This window comes from Drosophila bipectinata, chromosome XR (genome assembly GCF_030179905.1).
Source record: "Drosophila bipectinata strain 14024-0381.07 chromosome XR, DbipHiC1v2, whole genome shotgun sequence".
NCBI classification, from domain to species: domain Eukaryota; kingdom Metazoa; phylum Arthropoda; class Insecta; order Diptera; family Drosophilidae; genus Drosophila; species Drosophila bipectinata.
This window is the reverse complement of record NC_091735.1, coordinates 24499418-24515365: the sequence shown is the minus strand read 5'-3', so window position 1 is coordinate 24515365 and position 15948 is coordinate 24499418. Positions and strand designations below refer to the sequence as shown.

General features: G+C 50.8%; 1 protein-coding gene across 4 annotated transcripts in view; it reads right to left on the bottom strand.

Moving 5' to 3' along the window:
• mgl (low-density lipoprotein receptor-related protein megalin) overlaps window positions 1-15948 on the bottom strand; it is a 156599-nt gene that overhangs the window by 6953 nt on the left and 133698 nt on the right. For all 4 annotated transcript variants that reach the window (XM_070276377.1, XM_017239073.3, XM_070276378.1 and 1 more), the window contains exons 5-8: window positions 8502-8777; window positions 8131-8385; window positions 5738-8065; window positions 13-5670 (exon numbers count right to left, since the gene is read on the bottom strand). In XM_070276377.1, coding sequence (XP_070132478.1) covers window positions 13-5670; window positions 5738-8065; window positions 8131-8385; window positions 8502-8777 — 8517 coding nt within the window. The remainder of the gene's footprint in view (window positions 1-12; window positions 5671-5737; window positions 8066-8130; window positions 8386-8501; window positions 8778-15948) is intronic.

The following is a 15948-nucleotide window of genomic DNA, read 5'->3' as shown; positions in this document are numbered from 1 at the left end:
CCTGTAACTTACTGCACTGATGCCTGTTGTCCTCGTCACTGTTGTCCAGACAGTCGTTGTCGCCGTCGCATATGTAGATCCTGGGGATGCAGTTGCCGTTGTCGCAGGTGAACAGATCCCCGAAGCAGGTGCGTCCCTCGGACTTGCAGTAATCTGGCGGCTCGTCGGCCCCATCGCCGCAGTCATCGTCTCCGTCGCAGTACCAGGTGGCTGGGATGCAGCGATGGTTGGGGCACCGGAAGCTGTTCGTCGGGCAGGTCCTCTGGCCGCAGTGCAGCGGATCCTCGTCAGAGTTGTCGCCGCAATCGTTGTCGCCGTCGCACAGCCAGTACGGCTCCACGCAGATGTTCGTCTTCTCGCACTTGAGATGGTTGGCCGGACAGGTGGTGTTCATGGGGCAGCGTTCGTGGGTCTCGTCCGAGGTGGCGTTGTCCTTGCAGTCGTTGACGCCGTTGCAGACCTGGGCCTGCGGTATGCACCGACCGTTGGCGCAGGTGAACTCCCCGTCGACGCGCGGCGGGTAGGTGCATCCGATCTCGTCCGAATCGTCCTTGCAGTCGTTCTCGTGGTCGCACTTCCACGACTTGAAGATGCACCGACCGTTGTTGCACCGGAACTCGTTCGGCGAGCAGGAGTGGTAGGCGCAGTAGTTGGGATCCTCGTCGGAGTTGTCGCCGCAGTCGTCGTCACCGTCGCACGACCACATCCTGGAGATGCACCTGCCGTTCTTGCAGTAGAACTTGCTGGCCTCGCACGTATTGTTCCGCGGCGCACACATCCTGCCCTCGTTGACCACCTTGGTGTTGTCGTCGCACTTGCACTCCGTCTTGCCGTTGGCCACCGGATGGCAGCTCTGGGCGCAGCCACCATTATTGATCAGGCAGGGATTGACGGTGCACTTCTGTCGGTCGGAGCTGTAGATGCGGATGTCGCGCGGCGAGTCCTCCAGCCGCTTCACCATCTCCACCATGTTGGCGCCCGTGTGCTTCTCCGCCCGGTACACGCCGCGCAGCTGCAGGTCCGTCCAGTAGATGTAGTTCCGGAAGACGGTGATCGCGAACGGGTATATGGTGGCCGCCACCAGCAGCTCCCGGTTCTGGCCATCCAGGTCCGATCGTTCGATCTTCTCGCGCACCGCGTCCGTCCAGTACAGCCGCCGCTCGTCGTAGTCGATCGCCAGGCCACTCGGCTGCGACAGATCCTTGTCCACAATTGCCCGCTTCAGCGATCCGGCCATCGTGGTCCGGAAGATCTTGCCGGAGGTTCCGAACCTGCCCCAGTCCGTGAAGAAGAGGGTGCCGTTGCAGGGATCCAGGACGATGGCGCGCGGACGCTCCACCCTGGTGATCATCACCAGCTCGGAGCCGTCCAGGTTCATGGCGTAGATGGAGTTGTTGGAGCTGTCCGTCCAGTAGATCTTCTTCTGGGTCCAGTCGTAGGCGATGCCCTCGGGATTGATGCCCTTGTTGAGGACCACCTTGATGTCGTCGTGGCTGGGCTTGTTGGCCTTCGTGTAGGCGATCTTGGCCCAGGGTCGGATCTGGGTGTACAGCATGTGGTTCTCGGCGAAGTCAAAGTCCAGGCCCACCACATTGGTGAGGTTGGTCAGCGGCGTGAACGGCACCTCCGTGGAATGGGGGTCCAGGTTCACAGCCCGGATCTCGGTCCTCGTGGCGAACACCAGATACTCGTTGACGGTCTCGCACTTTCGTTCGTCGGAGCTCAGCTTTCCGGTGGCACAGTCGCAGCGGAAGTTCCGTCCGGATGGTCCAGTGACTCCACTGTCCGGCGGGAAGCTGAAGCACAGCTGGTCGCACCCACCGTTGCCGAGGTGGGCGCACGGGTTGGCGTCGTCCGTGGGCTGGTTGTTGATGTTGTAGATGGCGATGTCGCGGAGCTTCTCGAGGTTCGTCCGGACGCGGGTGGCCGTCTCGTTGGCGCTGTGCTTGGAGGCCTTGAAGACCGTCATCAGGTTCCGGTCCACCCAGTAGACGTCGTTCAGGTAGACGGCAATGCCCATGGGATTGGGCAGGTCCCGACGGATCACCTTGCGGTTGGCGCCGTTGTACGAGATCTTCTGGATCGTGTCCAGCTTGGAGTCCACCCAGAAGATGTCGTGCGTCTGCATGTCGATGGTGAGATCCCGGGGCATGGAGATGCCAGAGGTCACCAATGGAGTCCACTTGTTGCCGTCCAGGAGGGCCTTGCCGATCCTCGGGTGCTGGCCGTAGTCGATCCAGTAGAGCAGTCGCTTGATGGGATTCACGGCCAGCTCCCTTGGCGCATCCGTGGTGGTCTTCACGAGCACCTTCCGGTTGCTGCCGTCCAGCCAGCACACCTCCACGTAGTTCTCGTGGGGATAGACGTTCGTGAAGTAGAGATTGCCGGCCACCCAGTCGATGGTCAGGCCCCGGATGCCGTTGCTGCCGATGCCCAGCTTCACCACGTGCTGGAGGTCAGTGCCGTTGGGCCTCGACCGGAAGATGCCGTTCCAGTAGCCTCGGTTGTACTCCGCCCAGTAGACCCACTGCTCCCGGAACAGGACGTCCACGTGCAGGATGTGGTGACCCGGTCCGCTGATCGGCAGCATGGCCTCGGAGCTGTCGGCCAGACTGTAGCCCCGGATGGTGTCCAGCTGGGAGACGACCGCAAAGGTCTTGTAGCTGACGCAGTTGATCTCGTTCTCCTTGCGGTAGCCGATGCCGCAGGCGCAGGACCTCGTGGCCTGGAGCCCGGGCAGGCACAGGTGCTTGCAGCCGCCGTTGTTCGTCTGGCAGGGATGCTGGAGCAGGGCCCGCTTCTTGTAGATCATCATCGAGCGCAGGTCCGACTCGTTGTCCACAATGGTCTTCGGGTTGTCGCCGTGGGGCAGGTCCACCCGGACGATCCTCTCATAGACCGGGTCCAGGTAGTACAGCCTGTGGTCCAGGATGCCCAGACTCCTGGGCTTCGCCATCGGATGCGAGTCCCGCATCACGATCGTGGAGTGCTCGTCACCGTTGTAGTCCATCACGCCGATCAGGCCGGGATTGCTGGCGCTGTAGTAGAGCTGCTTCTTCTCAATGTCCACCACTAGCGACTCGGGATGCGGTACATCCTCCAGTATGATCTTGGGGTTCTGGCCGTTCATGTCCACGCGTCCGATCTTGACTGGCACCTCCAGAACGCCCTCGTCGATCCAGAAGAGCTTGCCGTCCGTGGGATCCAGGGCCATCTGCTTGGGCCGGGACACGGAGTTGGGATACCCATCGTTGGCCAGGATGATGGCGCGGTAGCGCTGCTTGCCGTCCACGCGCACCGCCTCGATGTTGCTGGCCACCCGGTTGCCGATGTACAGGTTCCGGCCCAGCCAGTCGAAGGCGATCGTGTACGGTGCCCCGACGATTCCGCTGTCGGGGCCCAGGAAGAGGGTCTTGTTGCCGCCTCCGTACGGTGTCGTGTAGATGGTGCAGTTCTCCTCGTCCTCCTCGCGTCCCTGCACCCAGTACAGGGTCTCGCCCTTCCGGTCAAAGTCCAGTCCGGTGCTGCTCTCGATTCCGATCACCGGCGCCAGGGCACCGGCTCGGGCATCCCCGCCGTTCAGCGGCAGGTCCACGATCTGGGTGCCCTTGACGACCATCAGGAAGGGGTTCTCCTCCTCGATGCAGCGTCCCTCGCTCAGCAGCTTGAATCCGGGCTTGCACTTGCAGGAGTAGCCCTCCGGGGCGCTCGGACTCAGCAGGCACAGGTGCTGGCAGTGGGCACCGGCGCAGGGATTGGGGTGCAGGGGCTGCAGGCTGGCGTGGTGGACGTGGATGGACAGCGGCTGGCTGATCAGGTGGGAGACCACCGTCTGGTTCTTGCCGCGGAACTTGTTTGCGGAGAGCACCCGGTTGAGCTGCCTGTCCGTCCAGTAGAGGGTGTCCTCGAAGAGGGACAGCGAGTGCGGGTGCAGGAGGTAGTGGCTGCTGGCCAGGACCTGCTGCCGCCCAGTGCCGTTGTAGTAGCAGAAGTCGATAAAGTCCAGCTTGGAGTCCGCGAAGTAGACCCGCTTGGTGGCGATGTCCAGGGTGAGGCCGTTCGGCCAGTAGATCTTCGTGTTGATGATCGTCTTCCGCATCGTGCCGTCCATGCCGATGCGCTCTACGCGCGGATTCTCGCCCCAGTCCGTCCAGAAGATCCAGCGGGCGCCCGGGCTCGGGTCGATGCACATGCCCCTCGGCTGGGTGATGTTCTCCCGGACGAGGACCAGCCGGTTGGAGCCGTTCTCCGCCGACACCTCAATGGTGTTCAGCTTGCTGTCCAGCCAGTACAGGTTCTGGGCGATCCAGTCGTAGGCCAGGCCCTCCACCAGGTCCAGTCCGGTGGTAATGATCTCTTGCGGCTCCATGCCCCTGTCCAGGCGGGAGATCTTCTTCAGCTTCATGTCGCTCCAGAAGATGGTGCCGGTGTGCATGTTGGATGCGGTGGCCACCACATTCTCCACTATGATGGGCACCCGCTCCAGGCCCTGCTCCTTGAGGTCGGCCACCAGGATGGAATGGCGGTTGGAGATGATCAGGAAGGCGGCCGTGTGGTTGACGGCCTTGCAGGTGTGCTTGTTCGGCTCCAGGATGTAGCCGTCCGTGCAGGAGCAGAAGTAGGAGCCCTTGGTGTTGGTGCACTGCTGGGAGCACAGGCCCGGAGGATCGCACTCGTTGGTGTCGATGCACGTGTAGCCGTCCTCGAAGATCTCGGAGCCGGGCGGGCAGACGCACAGCGCTCCGTTCGGGGTCTTCTGGCAGAAGCTGGAGCACTGGCCGGCCTGGTGCTCGCACTCGGCCAGGTCGCAGCCCTCACCCTCGTCGGAGCCGTTGGGACAGTCGGGCGTGTCGTCGCACACGGAGGTGATGTTGACGCACCGCTCCGAGACGCCCGGGCACTGCCACTGGCCGTGCGGGCACTTGAAGGGCGGCGGGACGCAGGCGTGCTCGGCCCCCTCGTCGGAGTTGTCGCCGCAGTCGTCCTTGCCGTCGCAGATGTAGGCCTTGAAGACGCAGTTGGTGTTGTTGCACTTGAAGAAGTTCTGGGCGCAGGTGATCTGGCCGCAGTCCTGCTCGTCCGAGTGATCCGAGCAGTCGTTGGAGCCGTCACAGTGCCAGGCGATGGGTATACAGAAGCCGGTGGTCTTGCAGCGGAAGTGCTTCTCCAGATTGCACTGATTGGGGCCCATGGAGGGGCAGCCCAGCTCATCCGATCCGTCGTTGCAGTCCGGTATGCCGTCGCACTTGTACGACTCCTCGACGCACTGCCGCAGATCGGCGCACTTGAACTGATTGGCCAGGCAGGATATCGGCGGGCAGTCCTTCTCGTCCTGTTTGTCGAAGCAATCGTCGTCGCCGTCGCACACCCAGCTCTGCGGGATGCAGTGGCCCGTCCGCGGACACGTGAACTGGAAGTAGGCGCAGGTCTTCTCCGCACAGAAGTCACCCTCGTCGCTGCTGTCGCCGCAATCGTTCTCGCTGTCGCACTTCCACATGTTGGGGATGCACCGGCCGTTGGCGCAGGCGAACTGGGAGGTGCCGCAGGTCACATTGCCGCACTCCATCTCGTCCGAGTTGTCGCCGCAGTCGTTCTCCTGGTCGCATCGGAAGTTCTGGGGAATGCAGCGTCCCGATCGGCACTGGAATTCGTTGGCACCGCAGGTGGGTTCTAAAAGAAGGAGGAGGAGGATATGCATTAGATGGCTTTCCAAGGACCACTCCCATCCCATACTCACTTGTACAGTTTTGCTCCTCGTCGCTGTTGTCCAGGCAATCATCATCGCCATCGCAGACCCAGGACTTGGGTATGCATCGCTGGTTGTTGCACGTAAAGTCCCACGAGTTGGGGCAGGGCTGGACGGGTGGCTCGGCACTGGGATCCGGCATACAGGTGCGCTGATCCTCGGCCAGCCGTTCGCCGTATGGGCACGAGCACCGGGCCTGCAGGCGACCCAGGCTGGCGGGACTAACGATGGCCGCCTCGTCCCCGGTGGTGGTGTTCTGGCCGCCAATCGGCACCGCGAAGCAGATCTTCTGGCAGCCGCCGTTGTTCCGGTGGCAGGGCTGGGTGTCGGCGATCCTCTGGACTTCGTGGCTGTAGACCTTGACGCCGTACAGCCGGTTGGTCTGCGGCTCCCTGACCATCATCTCCTCCTGCTCGCCGGTCAGCTTGTGCAGCCGGATGATGGCGTCCAGGCGCCAGTCCGTGATGTACATCCAGTCGTTGTGGATCACAATGGAGAAGGGATGGCGCACCAGGCGGGAGTTCACTGTCTTGATGTCCGTGCCGTCCAGGTTGGCGTGCTGGACGTGATCCAGCAGAGCATCGCACCAGTAGACGCGATCCTCCTTGAAGTCAATGGAGAGACCGTTGGGCCATCCCAGAGTCACGTTCTTGAAGACCAGCAGGCCACTGCCGTCGGTGTTGGCGCGGGTGATGTTCGCCGGACGATCCCACTCGGAAAAGAAGATGAAGCCCCTATTGGGGTGGACCACAATGGCTCGGGGACGCTTCAGGTTCTTCAGGAGGGTTCTGCGGTGGGTTACGTTGCGTGTGGAGAGGACATTGAGGGTTCCCTTGCGGGAGTCGATGTAGTAGAGATTCTTGGAGGCCCAGTCGACGGCCAGACCCTCGACGCCCTCGTTCTGGGAGGCGAGAACGATCTCCCGGCCAGTTCCGTTCCGGTGCACCCTGTAGATCACATCCTGCAGGACGTCCGAGTAGTAGATGAACTCATCCCGGGCATCAAAGTCCAGGCCGACGAAGCGAGCTCGCCGGGAGACGACTGGCATGATGGCGTCGCTGAATCCCTCGATGACCGGCTCCAGGACCTTGCCCTTAATGAACCGCTGCTGGGAGTACATGAGGAACTCGCTCACCGGCTTGCACAGCTTCAGGTCGGTCTCCAGCTGGTAGCCCGTGGAGCAGGCGCACCGGAAGCCCAGTCCCGTGGGTGCACCCTTCACCGCGGTCACGATGCACATGTGGTTGCAGCCGCCGTTGTTGTTGCCGCACGGATTCGAGACCCTCGGCTGGCTGAGGGCGTGCACCGCAATGATGCCCTTGGGCTCCCGGATGTCCTTGGCCTTGTAGGTCACCTGGATGGAGGCGGGTCCCTCGAACTTGTCCACCGACATGATGCCCTGCTTGGTGGCGTCCGTCCAGTAGATTCGGTTCTCGAACAGCGCCAGGCGCGACGGACTCGGCACCTGCTGGCCGCGCAGCACCATCACTCGATGCGCTCCCTCGTAGTCCACCGATTCGATGTAGTCCAGGAGGGAGTCGCACCAGAAGACGCGCTTCCCAATGATGTCCACCGTCACACCGCTGGCCTTGTACGCCGCTTCGGAGACGATCGACCGGGCGTGGGTTCCGTCCATATGGGCCCGCAGGACCTGCCCGCCGTCGGCCACAAACATGAGACCGGCCGTGGGATCCAGGGCGAGGTCAGCCGGCGATGTGAGGTTCGATCCCAGGACGACGGCATGCCACTGTCCGCTCAGCTCGAAGACATCGATCTTCTGGCCGACCAGGTCCGCCACGTAGATCTTGTCGCCCACCCAGTCGACGGCCAGAGCCACCGGCGCCCAGGTTCCGGGCAGGGTTTGGTCGAACGGCGACACCGCCTTGTTTTGGGGATCCAGGGGCAGGGACTGCACCTTCCGTGTCTTGATGTCCGACCAGTAGAGGGTGTTCCGGGCATAGTGGAAGGTCACACCCGCCGCTGCCGTGGCATTGGCCAGGATCTTGGGGTCACTGCCGTGGGCCAGCATCCTCATGACAGCCCGGTCGTGGGCGAAGATCAGCTGCAGGTTGCTGGCGTCGGGGGCTATGCACTTGGAGTCGTTGATCAGGGTGTAGCCCTGGGCGCACTGGCACGTGTAGGAGCCGAGGGTGTTGGTGCACAGCTGGTCGCAGTGTCCCCACTCGGCGCACTCGTCCAGATCCACGCAGGTCCTGTTGTCGTTGGCCAGCGACTGGCCAGGCTTGCAGTAGCACACGCCACCCGTCAGCGAGGGTCCACACTTGAATTCACATCCCAGAGCTGGGCAGGAGGCAATCGCTGTAGGAATAGAGATTCATTGCATTAAGGATCTGGAGCTGTGGAGGACAAAAGTCAGGACTTACAGCAGTTGGTCTCCTCGTCGCTGCCGTCCTCGCAGTCCCGCTTGCCGTCGCAGAGTTGCGATTTCAGGATACACTTGGGAGTGCCCTGGGCACCGCCCCGGGGGCAGAGGAACTTGTTGTCCGGACAGGCAATCGCCGTGCAATTGGCCTCGTCACTCTTGTCCGCACAGTCGTGATAGCCGTCGCAGTGGAAGTTGTACGGAATGCACAGGGCATTCGAGCACCGGAACTGGGCATGATGGCAGGGCGGGAAGTCTGCAGGACGAAAAGTAGAAAGGAGAAAAGGATTTCATCAGAATTCCATTGAATTACAGCCAGCAGCCACAAAGGCGAATCGTGAATGGTGAATGGCGATCGAAATGGACACTCACTGCAGGCCTGTTCGTCCGAATTGTCGCCGCAGTCGTCGCGATGGTTGCACTTCAAAGCGGCATCGATGCACTTCTGTCCGCTGGCGCAGCGGAACTGGTCCAGCCGGCAGGCGACTCCCGGGCATCCCTCCTCGTCCCGTCCGGTGCGGCAGTCCAGGTAGCCGTCGCAGCGCTTCTCCTTCGGTACACAGGGTCCAATTAGACGGGCACCCTCGGCGGGGGCAGCTCCACTGGCGGAGTTGCAGAACACATCCGTATGCTGGCATTTACGGTATGCTATTGGATGAGTAATGGGGATAAGGGGTTTCAAAATGGGAGTTCTTTTGAGAGGGAGATTTGAAATCTCCTAAATAGAAGCCTTAATGTACGCTTTAAATATTTATTCAATTTTTTTTTTATTAAAAACCTTACGTAGTTAAAGGTTAGAACCGAAAATAGGATCTGGAATTGTTGAATTATATCTAGGAGTTTTGAAATCTCCTAAAAAGAAGCCTGAAAGTATGCTTGAAAACATATTTTGAAATGAGTTTTGATGGTTTATGCTAAGAATAATAATAAGAATTAAAAATTATGCAATTATAGCTACATATACGCTTTAAAATCTTTTAAATAAAAACGTGCATGAAATTATTTGTTTTCTTTCCAGCCCTTCTCTCAAAACTTCAATAGCTTCAAGCTGAAATAAAAGACTGCTATTTGCAATCTCTACAAGAAATGCCTTTCAAAACCATTTTTATGAATGCTCTCTTAACCAAGCTACTCCATAAACAGCTTCTTTTAAAATCATTTACATTCCACTTTCAAAACTTCAAAAACATACAATTATATAATTAATTGCTGATTTTCGAAATCATTTTACATTTCCCTCTATTATTTAGGAATTTCGAGAGTAATACCCCCGGAGATAATCTTCTGTGCATGACTGCACTCAATTAGTGCTCATTTCAAGACCCCATGCCCCATGTCCTTTTGGGATATGAACCTAGTGAAGGGACCCCCGCATGGAACCCACGCGGCCACCCTTCATTGTGATTAATTGCATTTGCATTGAGAGAGTGAACGAGAGTGGAGTAGAGTAGTCGGATCCTTGACCCTATATCTTCTATATATAGAGAGGCGAGTGTACCGAGAGTTTAGAGTTTACCCACACGTTGCCATAATTCAATAGCTCTGTGGGGTGTCTCCGGTTCCCGGGCCATTGTTTAAGACAGAAGGTCCGACACAACGGTTTTCTCGGTTCATCAGTTTTGGCTTAGAGATTCTCGGGATTTATAAACTGAGGGAAAAAGCCTATAAGGATAAGGGTTTGATGATTTAAGGAGGGTTATCTTTTATGAAAGCAGATATATGAAGGATTTCTGGTAAAAATTTATAAGTCACACGTTAGGCGCCAAATTAGGTAGGATTTTTTCAAATACTTAGGGATATATGATAGATTTTTAATAAATTCTAAGAAGTTTAAAGCAAGTAGTTTAGAAATGTCCTTCTGCCTTTATTTTTGTCTTCAAAAAATATGTTTCTAAACCTCCTAACTAGAGAGACCTCCTAATAGATTCTTTGACAATTTCTTTAAATCATTTCTCCCAGTGCCCCTTTGCGGTTTGTGAGAAGGGCCAGAGGCCTTAAAAATGGCAGGCCAAAACTATTTGTGCTGCCAAAGACATTAAATTTTGATGCCAGACATTTGGGAGAGGCAGCATTCGCCACTCGGCAGCTGATGGAATTGCTTGGCCTCGTTCGTGGAGTTTTGCAACTGATGGGTATGGGGCCTGTATGGACTATGATGGTGTATAGAGTATGGGGTTTTGGGGTTTACGGTTTTTGGGGTCTGAATTTTTGGGGTGAGGAATGGGGCGGCACATACACGCATGGTATGGCGTATTCATAATGCATGCCCGATGTACAAATGTCGGGGCGTGATTGTCTGTCCTTTGGTTGTCCGTCTTTTTAGTCCTTCGGTCGGCTCTCCATCTGTCTGTCTGTCTGGCAGGCAGGCTGTCGCCCCAGCATTGTGCACTTGAGTCATGTGCCATGTCTGTGTGTGCGTGTGTGAGTGTGTGTGTCGGCTGGCAAAAGTGCCATAAATTATCGAGTAGTTCGCTGTAGGACCCATCCCAACTTAAAAATACCAAAACACACATACAAAAAAAATTAAGGAATAAATAAATAGGTTCTAGACTACAATTTCCTATTATTTGGGGTGAGTTTTAAGTGATTTTAATTTTTAAATTGTTTTAAAAAGCCATCTTTAAAATATTTTCTCGGCCAATATCACTCAACATTATTTCCCTTTTTTACCATAAAGCTATATAACCAACTATTAATTTAATTACAGGGTATCAGCCGGAAGTGGGGGTGTGGCCAGTCAAGGGTTGGGTTAACAAGAAAGAGGTAGCAGCCGAAAGTCGTGCATTTGAATGTCTAAATTAGGGCAACGGTTGGGCAATTTTGGAGGACTTTAAGGAAATGATATATGACATGTGTGGGGTGTAAGAACTGTTTAAAATTAATTAGTCTTATTATGACAATATATAAATAATAATAAAATATAATCAACCATAGATAACTCACTATATACGGCGTATGAGTTATATTTTTCTTAAAAGCTCCTACACTGCGTATGATTAATATATCCTGTTGATTTTTCGTTTTTGTTTCCTAACTAGAACCTCACTAAAAATAGCTTAAGCAAACAAATCCCAACTTTATTGAACTAAAAGTCAGGTCCTTGGCTCAAATCCTGGCTAGAAATGTGAATGTCCTGCCGTTTGATCTACGCCCGTTTCCTTCTGGCTTCTGGACACTCATAAACTTGGCAACGAGTATTTTATGCATGTCTCCTGCTTCGTGGTTAGTCCTTCTCCCGCTATACTATCCCCTCCCCACCGCACTATTAGCAAGGTCCTGGGAGGTAGAAGGACACCGACACGGGAGCATCCAAGTGTGGCCGGGCAAACTTAATTAGTGCAAGTTAAACAAGCCAAGTTGTATAAATATTCCCCGACAGCGCAAAACTTTCTCCAAAGCACAACAATGGAATGCGTATCCCTCCCGACTCTCTGTCTGTGTTGGTAAGTGTCTGTGTGAATGTACGGATGTGTGTGTGTGGGTATAAGTGTGCGTGTGCAGGTAAAAGTAGTACTTTTTTACACGCAGAAAAATACACGCTTAGAAGGTAGGTGGATTGTACCATAAGCATTTATAAAAATATTAAAAATTCATAATCCTTTTTATTTCCTTTTTTATTTTTAATAATTAATATTTTTCCCTACTCTACTCCCCCTTTTCTCTCTCTGCATCTATTGCAACAATTTTTTGTTTAATCCTTTTTTTATTGACAAAGTAGAGCAGCGGAAGGGAAACTTTGTGCACCTCCAGGACCTCTAGGACCGACTCCGGTGCCCTCCCGGACGGTAATCATAAAAATGTGTCACGCACCCTGGAAAAAACCTCTCCCTCCTACTGTACTGTCTACTGTACTTGACTCCTCATCCGCCCGACGTCTATACCCCACCTCTTGCTAACCATTAGCATGTCCTGGTGATCCTGCTGCCACCCTTTGTTGCAATTTGTGGGCGTGGCTTGGCCAGAATGTAAGCCAGAAAATTTATTAGAAATTTTGTTAGCTGTCCTTGGTTTATATATCATTTTTATATTTTTTTTTTTACATTTTTTTTTAACTTTGACGCCTTTTCCTGAACAACTTTAGCATTAAAAGCAAATCATAATGACAAACGGGGGGCGTGGCCGGCCAACAATTGCAATTTGTGCAGCAAGGTCATAAAAAAAACTTGCTTTTTCCAAAAACTTTTCTGTTTTTTTTCTCCAACAAAACTTTATCCAAAAATGGAGGAAAAAAAATGAGTATTTTCTGCTTTGTTGTTGGCACTTTATAAACAAGCTTGGCTCCTTCTAGGTGCCACCCACTTTCTGGCCAAGAAGCTCACACCGCCTCGGTGCCTCTTTTTTTTTTTTTGAACCAAACACTTTCTAATTGGGTTCCCTTCTCCAAGGCGGGCATTAACTTTTATTGCAAGCCAGGACTTTTATGCGTGTATTAAGAAGAAGAGTGACAGGAGAGGGTAGGAGGGGGGCTGTGTAATTACGCGCGACAAGTGCCACGCCCCTCAAACACCCAAAAACCTCCAGTCCTTGAAGCCCGAGTCGCGTCACGTTCAGTTGCAGTCAAATAAACGTCAACTGCAATGGCTGGTACTCAGAATCTTGGTAACAGAAGGGGGTGGAAGGGGTGGCCCAGAGAAATTGGTAAAAGAAAGTGTGAGAGGGGGGTGGGGCGGCCAAGGGGTGAAGGGTGGAGGGTGGTAGGTGGCAAGGCAATAGCATAAAGGGTGGTGACAGTTTATGAGGCAGCCAATAGTGCCGGTAAACTGGCTGTTTTTAAGTCAAATTTTTAAAAATAAAAAAGCTTTTTTTAAATTTAATTTTTAAGTTTTAAGATTTAAAATAAAAATATAAAAAAATATAGCCATAAAAAGCTATTCCTATCATAAAAAAGTCCCAACCTTTTTTGGGAGTCCCTAAAGAAAGCTTCAACTCTTTAATTTTAAAACTCAACTTTTTCTCTTTAAAAAAAAACAATAAAAAATTCTATTTAACTTAAAAGCTAATCTATAAAAAACACAATTTTTAAATCTAAAATAAATAAGATTTTATGATTTCCTAGCACTCTTCTAGATCTAATTTAGTTTCCCAGAACTAAGGGCAGGTAAGTTGTCAGAAGCTGGAAGATGGCTTGGCCATAACACTTAAGTTTTTGCAGCCAGGTAAACAAAAATGGCTTAAAGGAGGCTTCCGAGGGGGGGCCCAAAAAGGGAGCCCAAAGTGGGCGGAACTTAATGGTTTAAGCTTTTCGCTCCTTTGGTTTTACTTTTACGCACTTTTTTACGAAGCAATATCTGCCTCATTAGATGCTGCCTGCAATTAAAACGAAATGCGAAATGTCCGCTTTGCTAAATCCTTAGCCTTCCTGGTAGTATATCCTTTTTGGTTCCGCCACCGCTCGCCCCCCTTGGCCATGCAGCCACCCGCTCTGCCTCGTTTCGAGAGGGGCTGCTCATCTGTTTGGAGTGCAGCTGCGTGGGTAAACAAGTAAGAGTGCTTTAGCTTCTATTTATGCACTGGGAAAAATTCTATGGGACTTTAGGTTGGTTTTGAAAAACTTAAGAGAGAGTGTTAAATTATTTTAAATTTTTTATAAATTGATTTAACCTTTATTTAAATTAAAAATAATTTAAAATCATAGTTTTTATACTTCGAACTATTTTTTTTCCTAAATCCCTCAAAGCTTCTACTATTTTTTTTATAAATTTTTAAATCCCACTTAATTAATCCCTCTATTTATTTTCTTTCAGTGCATCTTAGCTTGTTGACTCGCGACCGCAACCGCTGGCGAAAAAGGAAACAAAAATAATCGAGCGAAGTAAGCGGCACTGGTACTGTGGAAAAGGAAAAGGTAACTCCCAAGGACCTCTTCTTGCTATCTCCTCGTCCTTTTTCAGGAAAAATTTTCACAACAGCAGATGCTGGCTGTTTGTTCTCACAGTTATTAGTGAAGTGCTTACTCCAGAATGAGTTCGAGGTGTTTTTGTAAACACAAGTTTTTCAAAAATAATCACAAAGATGCAAAAATTAATTACTACCCTTAACAAAGTTAAGCCAAATAGCTTAATATATCTATTATAATAAAAAGCGTATAAAATGAACAGATATTACTAAAGATCATATACAAAATATTACAGATAATTAGTATTATTTAATAATCCTATCTGGATTATTAAATTTTGTATTGTAGATTATTGAGAGTAAAAAAGATAGGTTTTAACCTTATTTTGATCGACTATACAATACCCGATACTGTTAACTTTTTATACAGATTTTTAATAAATCATTTTAAATTTATAACAGCAAAAACAAACCAAAACTAAAATGGTTTAATTTAATAAAACAACAAAATCTTTTAGAGCCAGAAGTTCTTGAAAGAACTATATAGGTGTTTTATTTTATAAAAACATGTCATGGCCTTTTCAAATAATTCCCAAGTCCCAAAAACAATTATCAATACCTATTTTGATATTTTTTTAGTTTCCAACAATAATACTTTTTTTATTAAAAGCTTGATTAATACTCCAAAACCTCCAGAACTCTTTTTAGAAAATCCTGTAACCTGTTACCTCTACGGTTTAAGGTTTGTACAATTTAATAAAATTTCAAGCTAAATTTATCCCCAATAAGCCCAAGAAATGAAAATTCCCAACCCAAAATCAGTTTATTTGAAGAATTTATGTGTTTATTTTAACATAAGCATATGTATCTGTGAATTAAGGCTCCCGAATGTGTGTTAATGTCTGTGCGGATTATCAGCCTTGGCTCATCCTTTTAATCTTTGGCCTCCCAACGCCCACCCAGAGGCCCCCTCCATGTACTCATTTATCTCCCAGTTGTCATTCCACCCTGTTCGCACAACACCTGAAGTAATTAAATAGTTGAAATAAGCCCGCTCTAATATTTATATGCCATAAATTAAGCAAACAAAGGCGGCAAAGCACACACACACAGCTCACAGCTAACAGCACACAGTCTGTGGACCAACACTGTAAGGATAACGAAGAAGCAGAGCATCGCCTGGCCCTTGGGGGCGAACTGGAGGATATCGTCCTGTCATCCTGGAAGACTGAAGAAGACGACGACGACGCGTTGACACGTACGCAAAATAAATTTGTTAAGAACGCAATAAGAGTGAACATTTTGTCGCCATTTAAGCGCGATAAATTATTGTGTAACATAGTGCGAAAGAGATGTCCTGATTGCTGTAACCCACTGCTTCTCCCCCCACCCCCCTTAAAAAGGAGGGGGCATGATAAGGGGGGAGTCTCTCCTCCTCACTTTCCACTACTGGCTTTGTACACTCGTTTTACGGCAACGTCTTATTAAATTAAAATTAAATTTAAACTTGATCCTGGGACGGAGAAACTTTTTGCGCCAAAAAGGAGTGAGGAGCGAGCCAATCTAATGCTATCCTTTTTCCACCACACTATCTCCTTCTCTTTTTTAGTTGGTTTTTAGGGGGTAACAGTGTATAAATGCATACAATTAACAAAATAATAAATAATTATCATTATTTATATTTTAATAAATAAAAAAAATTTTAAAAAATAATTCCATTTGGTTTTTATTTTTCTAAAATAAAACTATATTATATTTTGTTGTACATAATATATTTTTTTTAGGAAATTTTTATATTTATGTTAAATAATATATTAAAAAACTTATCAAGTTTTGAACTTTTCACTTAAAGTTTACTACGAATAAATAAAAAAAAACTAGAAGCTTGATAAAAAAATTAAAAATTATAATTTTTTAAAAGTTTTAATATTTTTTTCAGATTTTTTAGAAAAAAAAAAACAAGTTTCCAAGCTAAAAGCAATAC